Source organism: Thamnophis elegans, chromosome 1 (assembly GCF_009769535.1).
Source record: "Thamnophis elegans isolate rThaEle1 chromosome 1, rThaEle1.pri, whole genome shotgun sequence".
NCBI classification, from domain to species: domain Eukaryota; kingdom Metazoa; phylum Chordata; class Lepidosauria; order Squamata; family Colubridae; genus Thamnophis; species Thamnophis elegans.
In genome coordinates this window covers 38,516,342-38,541,043 of record NC_045541.1, presented here as the reverse complement: position 1 = coordinate 38,541,043, position 24,702 = coordinate 38,516,342, and the positions used below count along the sequence as shown (strand labels likewise).

The window sequence follows — 24,702 nt, the reverse complement described above, 5'->3', positions numbered from 1 at the left end:
ATAATGATAATAATAATTTCTTTTATTCATTAAACATGAGACTCAGTAAACTGAACATTTAAAAATGTTAAAATTGTTGTTGTTGTTGTTGTTGTTATTGTTGTTAATGTAGCTGATGTAATCTGCCTCTTGCATTCCAAGAACTCAGCAGGTGACCTATAAAACATTGAAACCCAAAGCAATACATAAAATAAAACACAAAGAGTTGCAGACTCAATGGTTTTCTGTAGATGAATGCTGGTTCTAGTTCAGTTCTCTTTTCATATATTTGATACTACTTCTGCTCATAAAGTGTCAAGCCAGAATAAATTAATCACTGGGATAATATAGTGTTATTGATTTTTCCCCCACCAGGATATAATTTGGATTATTGTAATAAAATATCACAAGCAATAACTAAAAACACATTCAATTAGTTTCTTTGCTGTATATTCTCTGCATGAAGAAACAAATATGATATATTTCACAGTCAGTCGCTCTACTGAGTTTTCTTTTTAAATTTTCATTTAGCAGATGAAACTAATTGAAATGTTTCAATTTTTGGTTTCAGATAAATGTAAGATTTCAGAAATAATTTTAAAAACTAATACTACCTTAGTTTAAGTGGTTTTCTAGTAGAATTATTTCACAGGTTGTTGAACACAATTTATCATACCAAAAGTAATTAATAAAGCTATGAAAGTGGGTAAAAATCTTTAGAAACATCCAGACTGGTAAACTTTTCAATATTTGCAAGGTAAATATTTGAAATGCAGAGGCTTTATTTGCCCATAGAATTTATTAACCTATCTCTCTTTTAATATATAACCCGGGGCTGGAAGATGTTAAACGGAGAGGTCTGTGTGACAAGGATATATAGCTGTTCACATTGTGGTATTTAGGCTGAGGAACAAAAACTTTATAATGAACAAAAGCATACAATTCTGAAAGAAGTCCCTAGAAAATTGCCTGGGTGTGTATATGTACATAAGCAAGCAACCATGCCATTTTTCAAACTTGAATATCAAGAAATTAAAACTGTGCATATAGGTCATGGAGTTATCATCATCATCATCATCATTGTTATTATCCCAAACTCAGGTGGTCAAGTGTTTACTAAAAAAAAACCTCTAACATTTTTACATATTCCAAGGATTTATTAAGGGCTTTCCATAAAGAGCTTTGGTACCATTCCCAAATCAATCCCATGTCCCAACAATCACATAACATCCTCCTCCTAGGGCAGCTAAGCCAATTTTCTTTTCAATAGAACAGAATATTTGCAGTTCAGGATTGAATTGTGTAGTCTTTGCTATTCTTTGAGCTTGGCTTTTTTCTTGCAGATGTTTCATTACCCATCTAGGTAACAGCTTCAGTGCTAGAAGGGGTAGGATTTGCTGTTTATATACTGTGGTTTACCCTACCAGTGTTGGGGGAGGAATTTTTGCTTTCTTCTTGATAGTTCCTTGAATAGATTGTTTACTATTTGATTGTTTGTCTGAACAGGTAATTCCTTTATTGGGGTATTGTTATTGCTTGATTTTTGGTCTAATATTGATCCTGGTGTTAATCTCTACTTATCTGGGAATTAATTACTGGTAAGGAATTGGGGGTTTGTTTCTTTTTTGTTTCTTTTTATTGTCTCTTTTGAATGGCATGCATATGTTGTTTACCTCTGTGTGCCTGATGATTTGTCTGAGTACCAGGTTTCCAGCAATTCTCTAACACTTTTGGACTTAGCTTGGTCTAAGGATGCTCAATTTCCCAGTTAAAACTATGATTAAGCCCATGTGTTTTGCAATAAAGGAAATCTCATCATATTCTTCTGAATGCTAGTTGGAGTTTATGGGTGCCCTCCAGTGGTGGGTTGCAGGCAGTACGCCCCGTTACCGGTGTACCGATGCCTGCCCGGAGTACCGGGTACCGAGGGCCCACCCGCCCGCCCGTCATCCTTACCTGTCTTTAATCTCTTCGGCACTTCTGCTCACGCGCATGGCGTATACAGCACCTGTGTGACGCTCTGCCGAGCAGCTGGAGCATTGCGGAGGCTCGTGGAGCCGTCACTGGAGAGTAGAATGCATGCACTCTCTGCGCATGTGTGAGTGCAATGTTCGTGTGCCTGCGCACTGCACGTGTTCATGTGGAGGATGCTGGGCCCTGTTGCAACCGTACCGGTTGCAACGGGATCCGTAACCCAGCACTGGGGCCCCTCTGCTAGTCTTCTGAACCGGGAGGCTCTTGCAACAGTCACTCATGCCCTTGTGACCTCAAGACTGGACTACTGCAATGCGCTCTACATGGGGCAGCCCTTGAAGAGCATTCGGAGACTCCAGCTTGTCCAGAATGCAGCCGCGCAAGCGATTGTGGGTGCACCTCAGTACACCCACGTTACACCTATCCTCCGCGAGCTGCACTGGCTGCCTATTGGTCTCCGGATACGCTTCAAGGTGCTAGTCGTCACTTATAAAGCCCTTCATGATATTGGACCTGGGTACTTGAGAGACTGCCTGCTGCCAATTACCTCCCAAAGACCTATCAGATCCCACAGACTAGGCCTCCTCCGAATTCCATCTGCCGGCCAATGCCGATTATCGACCACCCAGAGGAGGGCCTTCTCTGTGGCTGCTCCGGCCCTCTGGAATGATCTCCCCGTGGAGATTCGGACCCTCTCCACCCTTCAGGCTTTCCGCAAAGCCGTCAAAACCTGGCTGTTCCAACAGGCCTGAGGCTGATAAGTTCCCATCCCCACTCGAATTGTGTGGCTGTTGACTGCTTTTAAATTGTTTCTGTATTTTGTTTCTTTGTTTTTATTGTTTTTGTCTGTATTATTCCCTTCCCCTTCGGTTTGTTAGCCACCCTGAGTCCCTCCAGGAATAGGGCGGCGTACAAGTACAATAAACCTTATAACCTTAACCTTAACCTTCTGTTGGTTTTACCTACATAGTGACTGTTACAGTCTACTGTACAGATAATGAAATGTTTGCAAGAAAACAACCAAACTCAAGAGAGCACCAAGAGCTTCACAATTTTCTTTTCACATGCAAACTGAAATGCTGTACTTGCAGGGACTAGGGATTGACAGCTTTCCCATTGGTAGGGAGTCCCACCCAAACTGCCACTGGCTTCTTGGCTAGTCTCACTCCCAACTGTAATGTATACTTCCCTGCTTGCTTGTTCTGGTTTCTGAGGTATTCCCCCACCCCCCAGCCAGTCAGACTGGTTTTTTATTTTTTTTTCTCCTTCATGCAATTTAGCCTAGCAAGATGGAGGGGGGCATTTTTGCTGGAGGGCAGTTTCTGTGCTCCCTAATTGGTTGGTTCTGGATGTTCTTAAAAGGTGTAGTGAATACCGCTATAGGCCATTATGACAGTGATTGGACATTTGCTTACGGGCCTGTCTCTGTGGACATATTATATATGGGCTGAAGTCTATAAGTTGGTCCTTTTAAAATAGTCTACAAGTAGACAAATGATCTAGCAAGTCCTTTTGAGAGTTTAGGGCTTGTGGCATGTTTAGGTATCAGTAGGAGGGATGCTACTCAGATGTGAGGAAGGGCAGCAAAGAGGAAATGGCCTACTCAGGTCTCTAATTGCCCTTAATAAGTATCCTAGGGGGGGGGGAGCTGCCCTTGCAGAGATGCATACCATAGAGTTAACACTTTCCTTCCTGCATTATGCCTTTCTTGAGAGGAAGAAAAGAAACTCATCTCATCTTCTCCAGGATAACTTTTCTGCTAGCAAACTAGATAACAAGCAGATAGCCTATCAGCTTCATATTTGCATCCCTAAGGTTAGTATTTTCAGGTCAATGAGAGAAAGGGGAATTTGTGCCATCTCTCTGGCTTTGACTGATCACAGTCAGGATGAGATTAAACAATTATCACAGTTCTAGATAAGGAAACTGGTTTGTGATAGATGCCTAATCTGATTTGTTAAGCATACATTCACAGGTGATATTCTCTGTGGGATAATTTGTGGTCAGAATTAAATTATGTAAGGCGGGGGGACAAATACTTTAGTTTGGATATAAGTCTGGATTGATCTGATTTTTCATTTTCAAAACAACACACAAAACAAAACACTATACAGAGTCCTCAAGATTCTGCAAGGCAGCTTAAATATATAGATATTTGTATGTGTTGGTGTGTGTGTGTGTGTATGTGTTCATGGAAGTTTGTACAGTAATGCACATATACTAATCATTGTATTGTATCGCAAAATGTCTGTGTACATTAAGAAAGCAGTAATGGAAAATATTTGGAGAATTATGCATCAAAATAATGAGGAATAGTTACAAATTCCAATGGAAACTTGAAAAAGAAAACAAATTCAAAGAACCACATTTGACATGCTTATAAAAAAAGGAAGACCGGAAATTCACAGATTTGCATTGCCCAAGGCCATCTACTTTTTTTCTTTTTCTGATGTCTCTTTCATTGTGTTTCAAGTTGCGGAGAGAGTACAGATCTCTTACCATGCAGAGATCCAAACTGATCTATTGTTTTAATATGGGCCAAGAAGCCTCAAACTAACTCAGAAAACTCCACGTGGGAGTCTTGCACATGGTCTTTGGTTCCGAATTATTCTGGCTTCACAGATCAAATCGGCAGGAAATGACAGGAAGGACTGCAAAAGTTCTGAATTCATATTTTGACTGGTTGACATGCTACCTTATATTACTAGTGTATATGTGTCAAATACATTTACCTTGTATACTTGCTTTGCCTCAAGCAATTCATATTTAAGCATCAACATTTAGAAAGAAACTTATGTGGTACAGGTGCAGTTTTGTGTTTTGCTTTGTATAATAGGCTATTAGAGGCACCCGTTCATGTCTGATATACAATAAATGGAACTTATGTTCCTGTGGTGGACAAACATTGAATGCTCCCCAAATAGATAGAAGTTGAGACATGTATAAGTTACATTAGGTTGTAAACTATTTACCTAATGGGTTGCTTGAAGAATACTGTACAGTGTGATACAGTTTAAGACCAAATTGGGGGGAAATCCAGGGATTTTAGCAGCATATGCAGCCAATGTTTATGATCTTTTTAGAATCTTTTAAAGGCAACCTACTGTTCCTATCTGACTTTGGTGGTTAGCCATCCAAATATTACTAAACTGAAATAATCCAGTGTTCTGCAGGCAAAAATCTCTGTGAAGTATTTAATTGCCTCTTTCAAACAGCCTTGTTCTAACTTGGAAGCAAAAGAATCTCAGCAGAGCAAAACAGAAAAAAAGCCCAGCCAATCCCTATCTGCTTGGTGACAAACAGATACAAAGATCTTTAAGATGGCGGCATTGTATTCTGGAAGCAGGACTCTTTCACTGAAACTACCATTTATATGCAAGGACCTTTAATGATGCAACTGTCACAGAAGTGTGTCTGATGGAAATTTTCAGCCCTGTCTTCTGAATTCCGGTGGCATGGAATAATATATTTTCAGAAAATGATTGGGTTTCCTTTTAGCAGCAAGAGTCTTGGGGTGGAAACAGGAGATGTAGAAGGTTGCTTTGTAGCAGCCAAAACTGGAGGGGAATTTTCCCTAAGAAGAATACTTGGATAGCTGGATGTGATAAGGAGAAGCTGGTTTGACATTTCTTGGAAATCTTTTAATTTAATTTGAATCATTGCAGTTGTTAAGGTAGTAGTACGGTTGTTAAGAGAATCTGGTTTCCCCATTGATTTTGCTCGTCAAAAAGGTCTCTAAAGGTGATCACATGACTCAGGGACGTGATTTCCTGACAGTGAGAATAATCAATCAGTGGAATAGTTCGCCTATTGTTGTGGATGCTAGAACACTGGAGGATTTTGGGAAGAGATTGTACAACCTTTTGTCTGAAATGGTATAGGGTTTCCTGTTTGAGCAAGGGGTTGGTCTAGAAGACCTCCAATAGAATATTCTATTATTCTGACTGGTGGAAGTTAAATACCACAGTATCACTGTTCCCTCTAAGGTGCGCGCGTGCGCGGCCGCGCACGTTGCAAGAAAATCCCGCGCAGCAGTTTTTATCTGCCGCGCAGAGATTTCTTAAGGAAACGTGTGGAAGTCCTTTGCAGGCGGCTGCAACTGAATCCGGCAGTGCTGTTGCCTGTTGGAGGAGGAGGAGGCGAACCAGCCTGCCACCATCACCCACCGCCAGCCCCGCTGCTCTTCCCGCCCCCTTCTCAGCCCCACAGTCCAGCGGTCGCAGCAGAAACTGCTCCGGGTTTCCGCTGCCGCTCCCCGCATTTTCTGGACAGGGTCTCGCAGGAAGGAATCCCCTCTCCAAGGGATCCCCGTCCAGAAAATGTGGGGAGCGGCAGCGGAGACCCGGGGCTGCTTCTGCTGCGACCGCTGGACTGTGGGGCTGGGAAGGGGGCGGGAAGAGCGGCGGGGCTGGCGGTGGCCGGCGGTGGCAGGCTGGTTCGCCTCCTCCTCCTCCAACAGCACTGCCGGATTTCCGCCCAACGCTGCGGGGGCGCCAGCGGGAGCTTCGGCGGCTTCACCTCAGCCGCAGCGCTGGGCAGCAAATGTGTTGGTGCTGTTGGAGGAGGAGGAGGAGGAGGTGGCAGCAATAGCATCTGAGGACAGGACAAGAAGCAATGGAAACTTGTCAGGAGACTCAAGATGGAAATAAGGAGAAATCTGACAGTAAGAACAATTAAAATCAATGGAATCTTAATTCATTTGCTGCAGGTTTTCAAAAGACTGGACGGCCATTTGTCTCAGATGATATAAAGACTCCTGCCTTGGACAAGGGGCTGGACTAGAAGACCTCCAGTATCCCTTCTGATTCTATGATTTTAAAAACCACAAGCTTTTTACAGCTCGCTTGCAACTTTACCAAATTTAATTCAGCCATTTCCTTTTGTTATTAAATGGGTATTGCTAGTTCAATGCACATGCGCTCCACTTTTAAGATGCTGAAAAAATCCCCATGACCTGCAACAAAATTCATTCTTCCACTCTTATCTTGCCCTAACTTCTGATAGGTTCCTGAAATATAGATCTACAAAATTTAGTGAAAATATTTCTATCTATTTTAATACAGACTCGTAAAACAGATTGGGACAAATGAAATTAGTGCTCTGGGATAATAGCAGGTTTACTCTATTTGGATTTTCAGATAAAAGGTATCTTTTGTGCTAAGTTCTAACAATGTAGTTCTCTAATGTAACTATGAAACAGTCCAAATATATAATTCCCCTCAGGGAGGAATTCTGGGAGTTGAAGTCCACAAGTCTTAAAGCTGTCACGTTTGAAAACCCCTGGGGTTTTTTTCCCTAAAGGGTTAGGGGTGCAAGGGTCTTGTAACAACAGCTTTAAGACTTGCGTGCTTCAAATGCCAGACTGTCTGAACCAACATTTTGGTTGCTAAGCAGGAGCGTTGTTAAGTGATACTGATATTATATAACACTTTTAATTAAGCGGGTACCTTGAATAAACATAACTTTGAGTTTCAAATAATACTGATTTTGTTGTTGTCTTAGGTGACATATGTGAAAAAAATTCAGGTGCTCAGGCATGAAAATGTGCCGCTCAAACACTATACTTTTCCGCTCACACTGAAAAAAAATTAGAGGGAACATTGCACAGTATCCTACTATCTTAGACAAATTAATGAAGAGTAAAAGGAGATGACTTGAGTAGGAATGAACATCTTCCTAGAGTCCTAGATCAGAACGTAAAACTTAGAACAACTAAATACACTCCGAGAATAGAATACAATACAATTCTACAATTGTAGAATACAATTAAGTATCTCACTACTTCTGGGATTTAGCTATCATATAGATGGTTTCAGATTGTTTCTTTTTAAGAAAAAAATCCATATACCATTGGTCTGATTAGCCAACCAGCTCAGAGGTTGAATTAGTTGAGGATGTAGTTCCTTGTAAAAAATCTACATCCCACTGAGATGTGCTCTAAATTTTCAATTTCAACAGCAGCCTGGGAGCAACGTCTATGTGGAAAAGGTGGTAATATCTACTATTCACAATGATGATCTGAGTATTCATTTTGGGACAATTACCTGTTCATAAACATGTCAAGACTGTTACTTAATTTAGAGACATTACCTAATGAAGGATAAATTGCCTGTGAACTCTGTCTGGTACTTTCTAAATCTCTAAATTTGATCCATTCAAGCTTAGAACCCAGGTGGTGTTGTTTTTTTTTTTTTAAATTCCTCTGCTGCTCCTCCTGCCAGGGTATTTTGCTCTCCTGTGTAGACCAAACCTTTCCAGTAGGAGGCAGGAACAGCTTAGCTTCGCAGTGCTGATTTTCCCCCTAATTATCTTCATTCCATCAACAGTGTTATGAGGCTAATATTGTTGAGATTATGCTAAATATACTCAGTCCTCTTGCTCTTTTTATAACCAAGTGGCATTTCTCTCCTTTTCTCAGTCCCCCTCCCCTCCCTTATAGGTATGAGAGCATTAAGCTCTGAGGTACATTGACGGTATGCTATTACTCTGTCGCAAGCTGGCCGTAGCTTTTGTTCAGATCCTCCTAGTTTCAGGCAACTGGATTTTAGCCAAGAACATCAACTTCTATAACGTGAGACTTCCAGTAGACTGTAAGTAGACCGTTCCAGTTCTTTGGCATCAGTAAATAACTCTTTTCCAAACATTTCCAACCATTTTATGTTAAGCCCTTCAAACCTTTTTAAAAGGTTATTTTATATTGCAATTATGCATGGGCCTAAAAGCAAAACATTAATTTGACTGTCTTCAGTGATAGTTAATTATTAGGTGGAATGCCTGATTAATGGCCTAAAATGTGCACCTGGGTGTTCATCTGATTAAGTTATAATACCTTTTTATTGCCTTCCCTATGTGCTTCTAATACTTTTGCTGTGTGCACAGTTTGCAAAGGTTCTGCAGCAATTCTTGAGCACTGCAGTTTTTGATGTTTGTCCTGTTTGATGGAAGGTGCATCAGAAAAAGCCCAGTGCATGCTACTTCAGTGAAGCGTTCAGGCATCTGATCTGTTTCTTGGCAAATGTGGCAACAGTATTAGTATTTTTATTCAATATGCATCAATGTTTAGGTGCAGAGCTGGATCTATTCCCCCTCCCCTCCCAACAGCAGAGTTGAAAGATAGGTTGAACAGAGAGAGAGCAATTGGATTGAAGTTACAGGGTGGTTTTCTATGGCCTATAGACCCTGCCTCTATACTTTAACTAGTGGTATATAGGAAATTTCAAAGAGCAATATGGGCTGCTGGGGGTTTGCAGGGGTTCGGGAGAACCTCTAGCTAAGATTCTGTGCAGTTCAGAGAACCCCCAAATCCCACTCCTGGCTAACCCTCCTGCCCCTCCCCTCCCAGAAGTCCCCACATGGCCCATTTTGGATGCAAGTAAGTGCAGGGCGAATGCAGAGGCTCGGGGAGGACAAAAAATAGGCCTGCCGGACATTTGGGAAGCTCGTTTCTGACCTCCAGAGGGTCTCTGGAGCCTGGGGAGGCCGTTTTCGCTCTCCCGGAGTCTTGAGGAAATACTCTGGAGCCCAGGGAGGGCAAAAATGCCCCCCTCCCGCTGTGGTGCAGGAGGCCAACTAGGTCATGCCCACCATAGCCATGGCCACCCACCAACCGGGCAGAAACCGTGCTAAAATTTTTGAAGCCAACCCCTGAACATGTCTCATATAATTCATTGCAAAGGAAAAGAATATGTCCCACAATGGAGTAAAGCCTTGTCAACTTGTCAACTTTAAGACACCACGATGGCTGGGGAAGTTTGGGAGTTGAGAGCCACACGTCTGAAAGTTTCCCTTAAAGGAATTCCTGGACTAAGCAAGTATTGGACTTAGCTGTTCTCTCCTTGCATCTGGTACTCGGAGCTTGTTAATACTGCATACCAATGGGCATGGCACGTATTTACTTTTAGGTCAATCCAAAAGAGGCTTTTCCAGAAGACAACTGGACTTTTTCCAAGGCAAAAAAACCAAGTCCATTTACCTTTTGGAAAAGCATTTTTGGAATAATCATGATCTGGATGATTGAGAATCTCCATAGACATTCCTAGGGCAACCTTTCCCAGTTGGTGTGGTCTTCACATCCCAGAACGTTCATTTGTGGCTTTCCCGTCAGGAATTCTTGGAACTGAAGTCCACATATCTGTATAATGTCGATGTTATGGATCTGTTCTAGGTTCACTTGAACCAGTCTTCTAACACAACGTAAAGTTAAAATCAAGCTAAGCAAATTTTTGCACCTTTTAAAAGACTATTTTTTGCTTAATTACTTGAGGAGTAAATCCAAGTGAATGTAATGGGGCTTAGCTCTAATATGCTTACGCTTGTGTTAAGGGGGGGAAAATGTTAATTGAAGCTAGTATATTGTAAAATAATTCCCTGCTGTTTTGGGACTAATTGAGGGGAATAGGAGAATTTAGAGTCATCAGAATAAAGTATTTAACATTTCCCTTCTTTCATTTAATTTTAAAGCTACTCCATTTCCAAGCAGCTTCAAGTGCTTTACTTGTGACAATGTTATTGACAATTTCAACTGTAACAGATGGGCTGAAGATAAGTGGTGTCCTCAGAGTAAGTATATGGAAAGCATTTATTTTAACTTTTCCAATTAACTCAGTCATATTAAGGGCTTCAGGTTGGTTAGCAGGATTTAGCAGTTCAGAGAACTAATGGCTTCTGGAATCTATAGCTGCTTTCCTGGATTCACTACAATGTTACATGAGATTAACAACAAAGGTGAAGTCTAAGTGTATTTCCACCTGTCAGATTTATAGCTGACCGTATGCTTATCTATAGTATCTTTTTGAAGTGTCAATATAAAGTTTAATGGCCAGTATCTATCTCATATGGCTGTTCCCTTTCTTCCAAAGCACCTGAAGGCCAGACAAGGAATAATGGTTTATTTGAAGAGAACAGGGGAAACTGAACAAGGAGAGATTCAACCTAGAAATAAGGAGGAACTTTCTGACAGTGAGAACAATCAACCAATGGAACAGAAGTTGCCTTCATCACTTGAGTGTTTTAAGAAGAGATTGGGCTGTCATTTGTCAGAAATGGTGTAGGGTCTCCTGCTTGAGCAGGGTGGGGGTGGGCTGTTGGACTAGATGACCTATAAGTTCCCTTCCAACTCTGTTAATCTGTCATCTGTTATCCTCTTTTTTTGTTCAGTTGCACAGGAACTGAACAAAACAAGAGGAGAATCCTTCCTCATATGATCCAGAGCAAGCCAATATTAAACAGAAATGTATTTATCAGTGAAGAATATTTGTAGTTCAGGATTGAAATGAGAAAAACTTGGTGCTCTTGTTTGTTTTCTTGCTTGGTTGTTTTCTTGCAGATGTTTCATTACCCAAACTAGATAACATCATCAGTGCTAGTAAGCAGTGGGATTTGGTCTCAGTTTATATTCCAGTGCAGTGATGTCAAACTGGCGGCCCATGGGCCGGATGCCTCACGCACAGGCCATGACCCCCCCCAGCTCAGCAAAGGGACAACAAACATTGCGATACATTGCTTGACCGCAACATGACATGGTGAATTTGACACCCATGTTCTAGTGGTTTGCCCTGTCAGTGTTGGGGGCGGGGGGAGATGACCAAAACACTTCCCCACCAGTAATCAGCACCCAGATGAGCATAGATTAACTCCAAGATTAACATCAGACAAGCAGTGAAATAAACAATATTCCAACCAAGAAACTTCCAAATTAGCTAACAGGAAATAGCCAGTGGTGGGATTCAACCAGTTTGCACCTATTCGGGAGAACCAGTTGTTAACTTTCTAAGCAGTTCAGAGAACTGGTTGTTGGAAGAATCTCATTTTGTTGTTTTCCACTTTACAGGGCTAATCCTGTAAGGAAGGCAGGAAGGAAACATTCTGGTGTTGTTTCTAACCTAATATTTATTGCCCTGCTTACAGAAACTGCCTCTCTGGTTAACCCTTATTACATTGCAACAGCTAAGGCAAAGTGCCCATCGACCTGAGTGACATTGAGTTGGTCATGCCTTCACGGTCACATGATCGCTGAGCCACACTTACCCAGCTGGTCATTAGGGCAGAGAACCAGTTGTTAATTTATTTGAATCCCACCACTGGAAACAGCCTAACCAAAGAACCTCCAAAACCACTCCCACCACTACTGACAGGGCAGACCACTAGAATATAAACTGAGAGCAAACCCTACTCCTTACTAGCACCGATGATGTTACCTGCTTGGGTAATGAAATGTCTGCAAGAAAACAACCAAGCTCAGAGAACACCAAGGACCGCTTGAAATTGATTGATTGATGTGCTGCCCATCCTGTCAGAGGGATATAAATTTAATATATAAATTCTGACACTAATATAATATAAACTTCCCGACCTGAAGCCCAACAGACTTGAGAAGTTCAATCCCAGAATTCCCAGCTATTAGGACTATTGGTTTCTCCTCCACCATCTGCCCATGGTATGGAACTGCAACACAGCTGCTTTTCCTTCTGGGTGGGAAGGATTTTTGCCAAGAGAATGTAGGAAGGGTGGATTATGCATATTTTCCAACCATGGGGGGTGGGGGTGGAAATCACTTGGGGCCTTCATGTGGTAGAATCCCCATCAGCAATAGGGTGGGTGGTTGTACATAATTTCCACAATTTGGGGGAAAAAATGCAGCCAATTGCAACATGTTGATGTGTGGACAGTCATCATTTTCAAAAAGGAAAAGGATCAGGAAATGTACACTCTAAGGTTAGAGAATACAGGAAAATAATATATGAAATGTTCCAGTCAAGAAAAAAACTTGGTTTATGTGTCAATAATTTTAGGTCAAGTATTCAGACATTGGTAGGATTTCGATTTTTAGTGAAAGAGCTAAGTCAGCATGTCTGAGCTTATAAAATATAATTGCAAAAGAATCCTGATGTTCCTTTTTGCTTTCTTCTCTCTCTTTCTCTCTCTTTTTTTGATTGTTTAGACACTCAGTACTGTTTAACGGTCCATCACTTTACTAATCATGGAAGGAGCCTCTCTGTCACCAAGAAATGTGCTACCAGGGAAGAATGCCATTTTGTTGGCTGCCATCACCACAGAGAAACTAGTCATACGGTAAGCATTGCATTAGAACAAAGAAAGCCCTCTCAGTGCTGTAGATGGAATCTCCCCTTGGAATACTCGGTGATATTGACAGATGGCAAAAGACAAGATTGAGTTTCTGGCTGAGACTCATGGTGGATCCAGATGAGTCTGGGGTTTCTTCCTGCATCTCTCTCTCTCTCTCTCTCTCTCTCTCTCTCTCTCTCTCTCCCTCTCTCTCTCTCTCTCTCTCTCTCTCTCTCTCCCTCTCCCTCTCCCCCTCCCCCTCCCCCTCCCTCCCTCCCTCCCCCTCCCTCTCCTTCTCCCTCTCCCTCTCCCTCTCCCTTCCTCCCTCTCCCTCTCCAAGAAGTCTAGGGAATTTTTATCTGCCATAAAATAGCTCTTAGTGTAAGAACGGCTAGGAATGGATCGCTTTCCAGATATGGAATTAAAGCTGCTTCATTTTGTAGTTTCTTGACTCCTTTAGAATACTGGTTCTCCTGTTGTTCAAAGATGACTATTTAACCTAAAGGCATTTTACTCATTGAGTAAATTATTAGGGTGAAATATTAGCCATCAGGATGAACATTGTGACTTCCTTTCAGTACACAGATACATAACAATGGTTATCTCAAACAGACCGACAAAATATATGTAGATTTAGAACTGTGATAATAATGTAATGTGGTATCAAAAGTCTTAAGAGGGGGATGGAAAAGCCCAGAAATACGTATTATAAATTAAAACTACTCAATTAAAAACACTCTATTAATGAGATCCAATCTGTGGTGGGATTCAGCCAGTTCACACCACTTCAGGAGAACCGGTTGTTAACTTTCTGAGCAGTTTGGTGAACTGGTTGTTTGAATAAATCATTAGGACAGAGAACTGGTTGTTAAATTATTTGAATCCCACCACTGTGTACAATCCATATTGAGAGCTAGTTTGATTAAGGTACCAAGTTAGAAACGTGGAGACGTGATGTCCTTGGTGCTCTCTGAGCTTGGTTGTTTTCTTGCAGACGTTTCATTACCCAACTAAATAACATCATCAGTGAGAGATGTGTGTTCTATTCTAAGGAATAAGAAATGTCATAACAATGATGCTAACATAGGAACCAGATCTTGTAATAAATTCAGATGCCTATTTTGCTACCACATTTACATCAATAGCGCTACCTCAGGTCCCAACAACTTTACACATAATAGAAGCGCTTGTCTAATGTGACATATGCCTTGATCTGCCAGATTTAGTGTAAGACAATTGGGATAAGCTTTGCACAGAAAAATTAATGGACACATATGATATTGGAACTCAAAACTATAATGTCAGAACATTTCAACCTCCTGTGATCCTCCATTATAGATCACAAAATCAATTTGAAAAAACAAACTATACTAGCTGAATTGAGCAAGTCAGAGCTGAACTTGTATACATCAAAATTATTCAGGCTGGCTCAAAGTGTCAGCAAACATGGGTTTTTAACATTATAGATTGTTAAGCATCCATTTTCCTTTCTCTTTTTCCTCATTCCACTTTAAACCCCACTGATGTCTAGCCATTTGATTGCATCTTCTAAATCAGTGGTCCCCAACCTTTTATCGCCGCGGACCAGTCAGCCTTTGATAATTTTACCGTGGCCCGCTGAGCGCGCGCAGGGGTGAGGGGGGCATTGTTTTAAATCCACCTTCCCAATTCAACACCTGAATCATATCCCACCTTCCATTTTGTATGTAGATTTTAAGGAATAAACAGCTGAATTAATCAAGGTCAAAGATAAAAAGAGCAAGGGCAAAATTAAATAAGCCAGAGGATAGCAATGTAAAAAGAATACAGTATTAAGGAGAGAAAGGAGAAGAAAAAACCTCGCTTCTGCTGAGGTCAGGGAAATGTTTGATACTGATCTGGCTGGGTAAGAGTCCAAGAGTCCATATCGCCAATAACTACGCGTGGGGGGAAAGGAAATGTGTTTTGTGAGGAAGAGAAAGAGCGCGCTTCACCGATGCCCGTTGGCGAAATTTTGGAAGAGAGGCAAGAGACTTCAGGCACCGAGCCCCCACCCCTGGCTGCGGCAACTGGAGCGGGCGGGAGGCAGGGAAGGGGTGGGCAAGACCGCCGCTTTTCCACCGTGCGCTGCAATAGCGGCAGCGGCGGCCTGAATCTGGCGACTGCCCCTCACCACCTCAGGCGGCGCTCATACCCTCCCCTTTCCTGCGCTACCGTTAGACTCCTCTCAGCCCCCCACCCACGCCCGCGGAGGGCGCCCGCGCGCCAAAATCGCACACCCCCCATCTCCCCTCAAAAGACCCCCCCCCCGCCCTCGGCTGCCCGACGTTCTCTCTCTCTCTCTCTCTCTCTACCTCTCCCGCCGTTCCTTCTCACAAGCCAAGGCCGGGCGGGGAAGCGCCGTCTCCGTCCCGGGCGCGCCGCCCCTCCCTGGGCAACTCGGAGACGACTGAGCCGAGGAGGACAGCGAGAAAAAGAAGAGAGCGGCCAGCAACGACCGCCGGGGAAGCCGCCAGGGCCTCCAAGGGCTCCGCTTCCAGCGCATGGTCCGCCCCCTCCTCGCCTCGCTTCCAGGCGAGCCGACTGAGGCGAGAAAGGAGAAAGAGGCGGAGGCGTTCACTGAGGGGACGGCTGACTCGGGGAGGGGGCGGAGGTGGTGTAGTAGCGGGGGATTGTTCCTCCTCGCCTCACTTGCTCCTGTGCTTCCGCGCAGCTCCCCCCCTCCGGCGACGGCGCTGCATGAGTGAAGAGTCGGCCGTTGCATGGCCCCCGGCCGCTGCGCGGCCCGGTGCCAGGTACTCCACGGCCCGGCACCGGTCCGCGGACCGGGGGTTGGGGATCACTGTTCTAAATGAGCTGCAGTTTATAAAAGCTTATGCCTTTTAATAAATTTGGTAGTCTGAAAAGGTGCTTCCTGACTGCTCTTGAATTTTGGTTGCCATAGACTAACATGGCTTTCCTTGCATAATGCCTGCTTTTTATATCTTAGGGATTAAAATTTGGGATGTTTGCCAATACCGTTGCTAAGAAAGTTCCTTGTTATCTTCACCATCTACAATACCACAAAATTCTCTTATCTACTACAATCTTGTTAGCAATTTCACAGTTCTAATGGCATAAGCATTGGGCAAGTGTTCTAAAACCAAAGACAACCAAGGGGGAAAAGTAAAATTAGGGCATTCTCAACTTGTGTTGCAAATTTAAAATAGGGAGAAACATGCTATCGATTTATGATCTGGAAGTTGAATAAAAGAAACTAAGTACAATCCAAATTTATTTTAGAAATCACTTCAGAAATCTCCAATAAATTATTCTAATTTTTGAATCTGTATTTAAGTAAAAATTTGGCCTCATTTTCTCTATTTTCAACAAAAGCAATTAGTTAAAATCTAATATTATTGCCTTGGTGGCCCTGAATTGAAGAAGAAAAACTACAATCTATAAGAAAGTAGGGAGGGGGAGAGAGGGGGGGAGGGAGAGATTGTGAGGGTGGGGGGAATGGGGAGGGGAGAGAATGTGCCATCACGTTGTGGAGAAAATCTCCATGATAATGTATCCCTAACCTGGTCCTATAAGTCTTCCAATGTTACAATCCTTACCACTGTAATTGAGTCCAACCACATTGCTGTTAGTTATCCTCTTCTCTTTCCTTCCATCTTTTCTACCATCAGATCCTTTTCCAGAAAGATAAGTCTTCCCATAATATTCCAAAGTAGAATAATTTGAGCCTGGTTATTTGTTCTTCAAAAGAAAACTGGATTAATTTGTTCAATGACCTACTGGTTTATTTTGTTGGCTATTCACGGTGTTCTCAGGAGTCTTCTCCAAAATCAAAGTTCAAAACCACACTTCCTATCCTGCTTCTTTAAAATCCAACTTTCACTTCCATAGAGTGTCATAGGGAATACCAGGGCTTGCAGGATTCTGATCTTTGTAGATATAAACACATCACAGCAATATCTTTTCCAAGGCCTTCATGACTGCCGTATCTGTGGCAAATTTTCTGATTGCTTGTTTCTTTATTCTGGATGGTTAATCCTAGAAGACAGAATCTATTCACTACGTCAGTATCTTCACTGCCAGTTCTAAGGCTGGTTGTTCTACCTGTTGTCATTAGATTTGTCTTCTTTATATTTCATTTAGTCCCATTGTTTCCACTTTGCTCCTTAACTTTTATTACTACAGCTTTGCATTTTCAGCTATCAAGGTATGTCATGCAGGATATTAACTGCTAATGTTCATACTAGGGCTTCCTGACCTGTATATAGGTTTCTCATGAATACAATCTGAGATTCCCATTTTTTAAAATCATTTTCCATAGCTTGATGTGATAGACATAATTGAAGGCCTTGACCCTCACTTAAAATCTTATATCTCTATTTTTCAAAGAAATACATTCTAACATAAAACGATTCCTCCCCTGCTTGGAAATATTGTAGAATAAATTTTATTTAAACTAGTGGATAAGAATCTATAAACCACCAATAGAATAGAAAATAAGAATTCAATATTTTACAATATGGTAAATATTTTTGCCTAGATTTTCTGGAACCCATCAGGGTCATTAACCTTCTCTAACGGCACAGTTTAATTTTAATCACAATTTCTTGAAGAGAAAAAGGTGAGGTAAGATTAGTAATCTAATTCTGTGAGCTATGGTAATTTTACATTTTGTAAAAAGAAGTCTATCTCATATTCTGGTAAGAAATTGGAACTTACCTAATTTGAAATAATTTTAAATGGTTTATGAATAAGTCTAAAATGTATATCTACTTTCCGAGAAATATCATAAATCAAAGTTTTGCTTAATTCGTTTTAAGAAAAAAAAATCAACATCTTAATCTCCCCTTTCCCTTTATCATTGCCTTGTACAAAATAATATAATTTCTATTTTGGAAGCTTAAAGCTTGTTGAATTTATATTTTGCAGAAACAGAATCTTATATTGTTTTAGGAAATGGATGAGAAGCAGAAATGTTTTCCTTTATCAGAAGCATATACAACAATATGACCTCAAATGAGGTCATATGCTTTAGCACTATCACACACTAATCACAGTCATGAAATCCAACCCCTGTTAATATGAGAAAAATCTACCATTTCTGGTTCTATGTGCTTAATTTGTCATTCCACAGAGCTCTGTTGAGAAGCTATTAAAAGAAATATTTCAATTGTTGTCACCTAAGGCAACATGCTTCGAAGTAGTATGATTCTGACAACTCTGGCCTGTCCACACTTAAAAAAAAAAAGATTTGCATCCCATCTTTTTTTCCACATTTAACTCAAGGTGGTATAAACCCCTAATGCTCTTTCCTACGCTATTTTCTATGAAACAACAATCCCTGTGAGCCAAAATGACTAGCCCAAAGTCACCCAGCCTTTTCATGCCTAAGGTGGGACTAGAAATCACAGTATCCTGGTTTTTAGATCAATCCTTCTTAACCACCATACAAAAACAGCTCTCCTGGCCCAGTATAGGCCATCTACTACTTTTAAGAACAGGAATGGACAATATCAATCTTCTCCCACGCACAGCCCAGTGCAAATGTTTCTCACACCTGTGCTTTCCCACATTGATTCAGAGCTGCTGTTTTCCAACTGCAACCATCGTAGGCCAACATCAGAGGGAATGGCCTTTATTGCCTTGTTCCATTCTAGTAACAGCTCCAATGCTGATTGGTTTGATGTCTAACACACCCTGCTTCTCCAGTGGCTGATCATTGCCTTATGAAGTTCTTTCATCCTGGACTGCTGGATGATTTTTTTAAAACAATCTCTCAGCGATCCATTGCTGGAAAGTTAAGTCTGTGAACTAACCTCTCCACTAAAAGTCCATGCATGCCTTCATTCGTGAGTTCATGTTGCATTCACCCTTTTCAACTGCAGCTTCTGCCTAGATTAGACGAAGCATGTTATCTTTGATTTTCCACTCTGCATATTGTATTGCAAAGCTTCCCTTCCTTGCCTTTTAAAATAAATTTAAGAAATACTTCGACAAGTAGTCCTTGACTTAACAACCATAACTGAGCCCAAAATTTCTGTTGCTAAGTGAGACATTCGTTAAATGGGTCCCCCCCCATTTTACAACCTTTCTTGCCACATTTGCTAAGTGAACCAGTGCAGTTGTTAAATTAGTAATACAATTATTAAGTGAATCTGGCTTCCCCATTGACTTTGCTGGTCAGAAGGTTGCAAAAAGGGAACACATGACCCCAGGACACTGCAACAGTTATAAATATGAATCAGTTGCCAAGTGTCTGAATTTTGATCACTTGACCATGGGGATGTCACAATGGTTGCAAGTGTGGAAATTGGTCATAAGTCACTTTTTTCAGTGCTGTTGTAACTTTGAACAGTCACTAAGTGAACTGTTGTAAGTGGAGGACTACCTGTACTGTATTGTATTTCCATGAGGCTGACCTATCTCGGTGTAACATTTCTATGGATTTATAGAAGAACACAGGGTCACAAAGAACCACCTATTCTTTATTGTTGATTTCCTTAATTATTTGTAGCATGGGAGTCACAAGGGTACCATAGGATGGAGGGAAGGAAAGGTCTGATTCAGTGTCAAAAGAAATAATTTGGGAAGGAGACATGAATGCAGCTTTTGACACAGATCTCTAGAAAAGTCAAGGAAAGGCATAGGGACTAGTGAGAAGGGAATAACCCTTTAAAGCAGAAGTCTTCAACCCCTAGGCTGGTACCAGGCCGCAGCCTGTTCGGAACCAGACTGGGCAAGCAGCGGGCAAGCACTTGAATTGGAACCATCCCCTCTTCCTCTCTTGCCACCGCCACTGACGGTCCACAAGCCAGATAGGTTGGGGACCACTGCCTTAAAGGAGATGACATGTGGGATGGTCCACATGGAAGCTAACCAATAAGGACAAGAAGCAGAAAAATGACCACTCAGGGGGCCTTGCTTGACTGAATATCAGCCCAACCCAGGGCCAAGCTTCAGCTTTTGATGGGCTTAAGAAACCTCTGGCAGCATTCTGGTAGACAAGCAGCTTAGGCTGTCATGTAGAATTACTTTATGTCACACAAAACTACAACTTTAGATGGAAGGAATGAGGGATTTCTCTCAATTTCATTATGCTTCAACCTGCAGAAGAATGGCAGACTATATTTTATGATTCCATACAAGTGCAAAGCAAACATAAAAACGTACACTTTAATACCCTGAAGCTCTTTACTTTCTTTTCTCTCCCCACCCCCCCTCCCCATCTTTTCTTTCGCATTTCTAGCCCTGGAGCTTGCAGTGGTACACATAGTGAAATATGGGCTTTGCTTAAAACGGCCTCAGAAGCAAGGCAGGGATGAATAACAGTTATTAAGATTCATAGCACAAAATGAGGCTTCAATGTTCAACATGGCTATCATGAGTTCTTCATAATCAGTAAAAGCAGGATTTATTACGCTGAATATACGCTTTGCTGAATTATAAATAATTCAAGGTTCAGATTTTCATCTATATAGAATTTAGATTTTTTTTTTAAAGTACAGCTCTGATAATGCAGGTTCTCAGCCTTTTTGCTGTTTCTGGAAGCTGTATGATTAGTTTGCTAAGAGACTATTTACATATGCCTAGATATGTTTTGATCTGTACCATCTATGGACTCTTCCCGAGCGAGGGCAGTAAGCCAATATCAGTATCAATGCAGTATATAATTGGGAAGATGCTGTGTTTGGGCACTGCTCTAACAGAGAATCAAGGACCTCACTACCCACTTTTGAAATGTCATTCTTGATTAAAATAGCCTCTCATAACATGATAATTATGGTTACTTTCATGATCTTCTTGATGTAAAACCAGAGGTGGTATTCAGCCAGGTCTGACAGGATCTGGAGAACTGGTAGCAGAAATTTTGAGAGTGGGGAGGGAATGGGGATTTTGCAGTATCCTTCCCCTGCCGTGCCCACAGAACCGGTAGTAAAAAAAATTGAATTCCACCACTGTGTAAAACTAATAAAACTAATGTCTGCACTAGAACATTCCTCTTTGCTGCTTAAAAATGCAGATTTTTTCTGTGCACAAAGGAAGCCAGACTTCTGTATTATGACTAGAAAGCATGCAGCATGTTAATAGTAGTATTGAATTATGTTGCATCGTGTTGGTTAGACTACAGCATTGAAATTTGTTTCCACTTCAGATTTTTTCTTGGCAACAGACAACTGTTGCTTATTAATTTTTCTGCAACAATAACAAACCCAATAATTTGCCAAATTGTCAGTGTTCCAATATTTTCTGTTATTTTCCTGTATCTGTTTTTTTTTCTTGATCTGAGAACCAGGATCACAATAAAATTGAAGTGTCAGTATATGAAGGATTGTACAGTTTATTGCATATTTTAGTTGTAAGTGTCCTTGTAGCTTCTGTCTCCTTCATTTCTTTGAATAGTGAAGGCGAGTGACAGTTCTCTTTCTTTCAAAGCTAGTAATCTCTTTAAATGCTCATTTCTGTGGTGAAGGCACCATTAGTTAATATAGCAATATGATATGCTGCATATAACTTGTGTTTTAATTCCAGTTGATTAGCAAAATTATTATGTAAATTTTAAAAGTTTTATTACAATATGATATGCTGAATATAACCCGTGTTCTAACTCCAATTGGTTAGCAAAATTGCTATGTAGATTTTAAAAGTTGTGTTACTCTTTGAAAAGATTCCCAAGGAATTTAGCAGCAGCTATTTAATACATTATTAATAATTTACATGGACCTGGATGGTAGGTATATTGTATTTCATAAGGTGATGTTTTCTGTTAGTTGAAGATTGTATTTTACAATGCAGTATGCGCTGCCTCTAAAAAGAGAGCGTCTCTTTTCTTCAAAGAGGGTTATAATTTCCATGTGCAAATTGATGCAGATTTATTGATTGATTCCTTTAATCAAGAAGCACTATGGCTTCCATGTAATAACATTATCTATTACAATTTACAGGAATGCATTTCCTGCTGTGAAGGGATGATCTGCAATGTAGATGTACCTACAAATCACACAAATGCTGTTTTTGCAGTCCTGCATGCCCGGAGGACATCAGGAGGTAGCAGACAAACTATTAGCATCTCCTTGCTGGTCATACTCATCATAGTTTTCAGGTTATGACATGACTCTCCTCAGGTAGAAGGAATTTGTTGTCTGGTAACATGAAGACAATCTCTGATGAAGAAGATCTCTAAGAGGTCTTTTGTATGGATAAAAGCACTGCTGGGTATTTGAAGACTGCTGGTCATAACATGGTAATGAAGACACACTCAGATATTGGTGCCAAGAAAAACCAAGCACAATGGCCAAATATTATGTCAACTTGACTAGTTACCAGTAATATCAGAATTCTTTGTGTGGAACATAGAAGAACAATTTGTCCTTTGGCACGTTATTGTAGCAAGTTACTACTGTACAATTTTGAAGTATTAAAATTGTTCCTCACCTGAAATAATATGTTTTAGGGAAGTGATGATGCAATATTATTTTATATCAAAATTCTTCCTAGTTTTGAGGGGTCCCTATCTACCTGCAATCCTGACCCATATCTGATGCTGTCCAACTTTTTGCTGTCCTTACTGTGAGGTCCTTTATTCTGAATACTACAGTAGCCACTGTAGTAGCATCATCGGATTGAGGGGGAAAGAGATGGAAATGGTAAGGTTTGACATTTTCGGAATGAAGACATCAGCATGTATCTGACTATACAAGTTTGGCTTGGTACAATGGGTAAATAGTTATTATTAGGAGTTCTTTAAACTGCTTGCCCAGTTAGTTCCATACCTCAAATATCAATATAACAACACTGTGCCTTTTCTCCGTATTGCCCTTGCTGGCCATGATTTCCAAACAATATCACCGTGGTAGGATTACCTCTTCGTGATGAGTTGCCCTTATGCTGGAGAACTGGGGAATTATCCAAACCATCTAGGGAAGTAGAGAGTTCAGAACAACTAGTTGGTTTGCTCCACACTGAGAAATATGAACAGAAAGAAATTATGAGAGTTAAACCTAGAATAATGGGCTACCAACTTTGCTTGAAGTGGCCACCGTTTCCTTAGTGATCAAAGACAAGTTAATGTGAATCACCCTTGAGATGTAGCTCAATCTGTGAGGGAAACCATACGTGTGAAAAAGATTTCAAAGGTCATGGAATTTAACACTCTGTTCCAGTGATGGCTAACCTTTTTGTCCTCACATGCCCACATCCATAATGCAGTGTGTGGGTGACCCCCCCACACGTGACCCTGCCCCCTGTGCATGCATGTGTGACACCCCCCTCACTATTGCACATGTGTGCACAATGCCCCGCACCCTGTTTTTGGCCTAGCAGGCCTCCCTGAAGCCTCCTGGGGCCAAAAACAAGCCACGGGGGTGCACCCTCCACACTCCCCCCATGTATGTGCACATGACCACCTACCCCCCACAAATGCACGGCAGAGACCTGAAAATCAGCTAGTCAGTGGGAGGTAGGCACACATGCATGGTGGAACTGAGCTGGGCAACGGCTTGTGTGCCCGCACTAAGGGCTCCATGTGGCACCTGTGTCATGCATGCCATAGGTTCACCATCATAGCTCTATACTGTTAAGACTTGAAACTGTACAAAAAACAATTGAGATTTGTACTGCAGTGTGTTGAATCAATTTTAAATCACAAACTGAAGTTCATGAAATTTTATGAATTCATGGAAATAAAATATGGACAAATATAAATAAGAATTGGTACAAATAATACAAATAAAGGCGGAAAAAATGTTTACTGTAAGCCTTTTAGATGATAAGCCGTGTGCCCATTTGTTTATAAATATTCTTGTTTTTTTCTTTGTCTTCGGGAAATCAAGTTTACAAATGTGTTTTATGCATAGTAAGTACCATATTAAACTAATGACTTTTCATTGGAAAACAGTGTTACAAGTTCCTTTAATCACAACATCTGAAAACAGTTGAATTTTACCTCTTTCTATAAACTTATACTAATTTTCTCAAATTGTTAAACAGTACCAAAGCTAAGGGTTATTGTTCTCCTTCCACCAACTCTAGATAGCCACCCAAGATATCTCAGTACATTTCTTGCCTCATGTAAGAGCAAGAATACAGGCAAAGTGATGCTTAATAGAATAGAATAGAATTTTTTATTGGGCAAGTGTGGTTGGACATACAAAGAATTTGTCTTTGGTGCTATGCTCTCAGTGTAAATAAAAAGACAAGATACATTTGTCAAGAATCATAAGGTACAACACTTAATGATAGTCATAGGCAGTGACGTGCGGTGAGGTTTATGGCTGGTGAGGCAGTCTTCTCCCCTGACACATCACTGACTAAAGCACTTTCTTTCGCCCGCCTGTGCTGGCGGCAGCCCGCCTGAGCTCTGCCGCGAGCACAGGTGGGCGAAAGAAAGTCTCTTTCACCCACCTGTGCTGGCAGGCTGCCGCGAGCATAGGCAGGGAAAAGAAAGTGACTTTTGCCCGCCTGTGCTCGCGGGCTGCCGCAAGTCTCTTTCACCCGCCTGTGCTGGCGGGCTGCCGCGAGCACAGGTAGACAAAAGAAAGTGCTTTAGTCAGTGGGGTGTCGCGGGAGAGGAGAGAATGCCTGAGCATTGCATTTATTAAAGAGAAAAAAAGGAAATTTGAAGGAAAAGAGGGAGTGTGGTGTGGGGGTGGGGGGCATCAGAAATGGAGAAAGAGAGGAGGAAGAGTGAGCGTGACGCTGCAGCTTTAA

The 24,702-nt window shown here is 41.4% G+C and overlaps 1 protein-coding gene across 1 annotated transcript; it reads left to right on the top strand.

Moving 5' to 3' along the window:
- The first annotated feature begins 8,376 nt into the window (after positions 1-8,376).
- On the top strand, positions 8,377-23,223 carry LYPD6B (LY6/PLAUR domain containing 6B). Its single transcript, XM_032224937.1, has 4 exons — positions 8,377-8,543; positions 10,414-10,512; positions 12,893-13,023; positions 21,939-23,223. Exons 1-4 carry the CDS (start codon positions 8,429-8,431, stop codon positions 22,101-22,103), a joined length of 510 nt encoding a protein of 169 aa, XP_032080828.1. The 5' UTR covers positions 8,377-8,428; the 3' UTR covers positions 22,104-23,223.
- Positions 23,224-24,702: the final 1,479 nt, after the last annotated feature.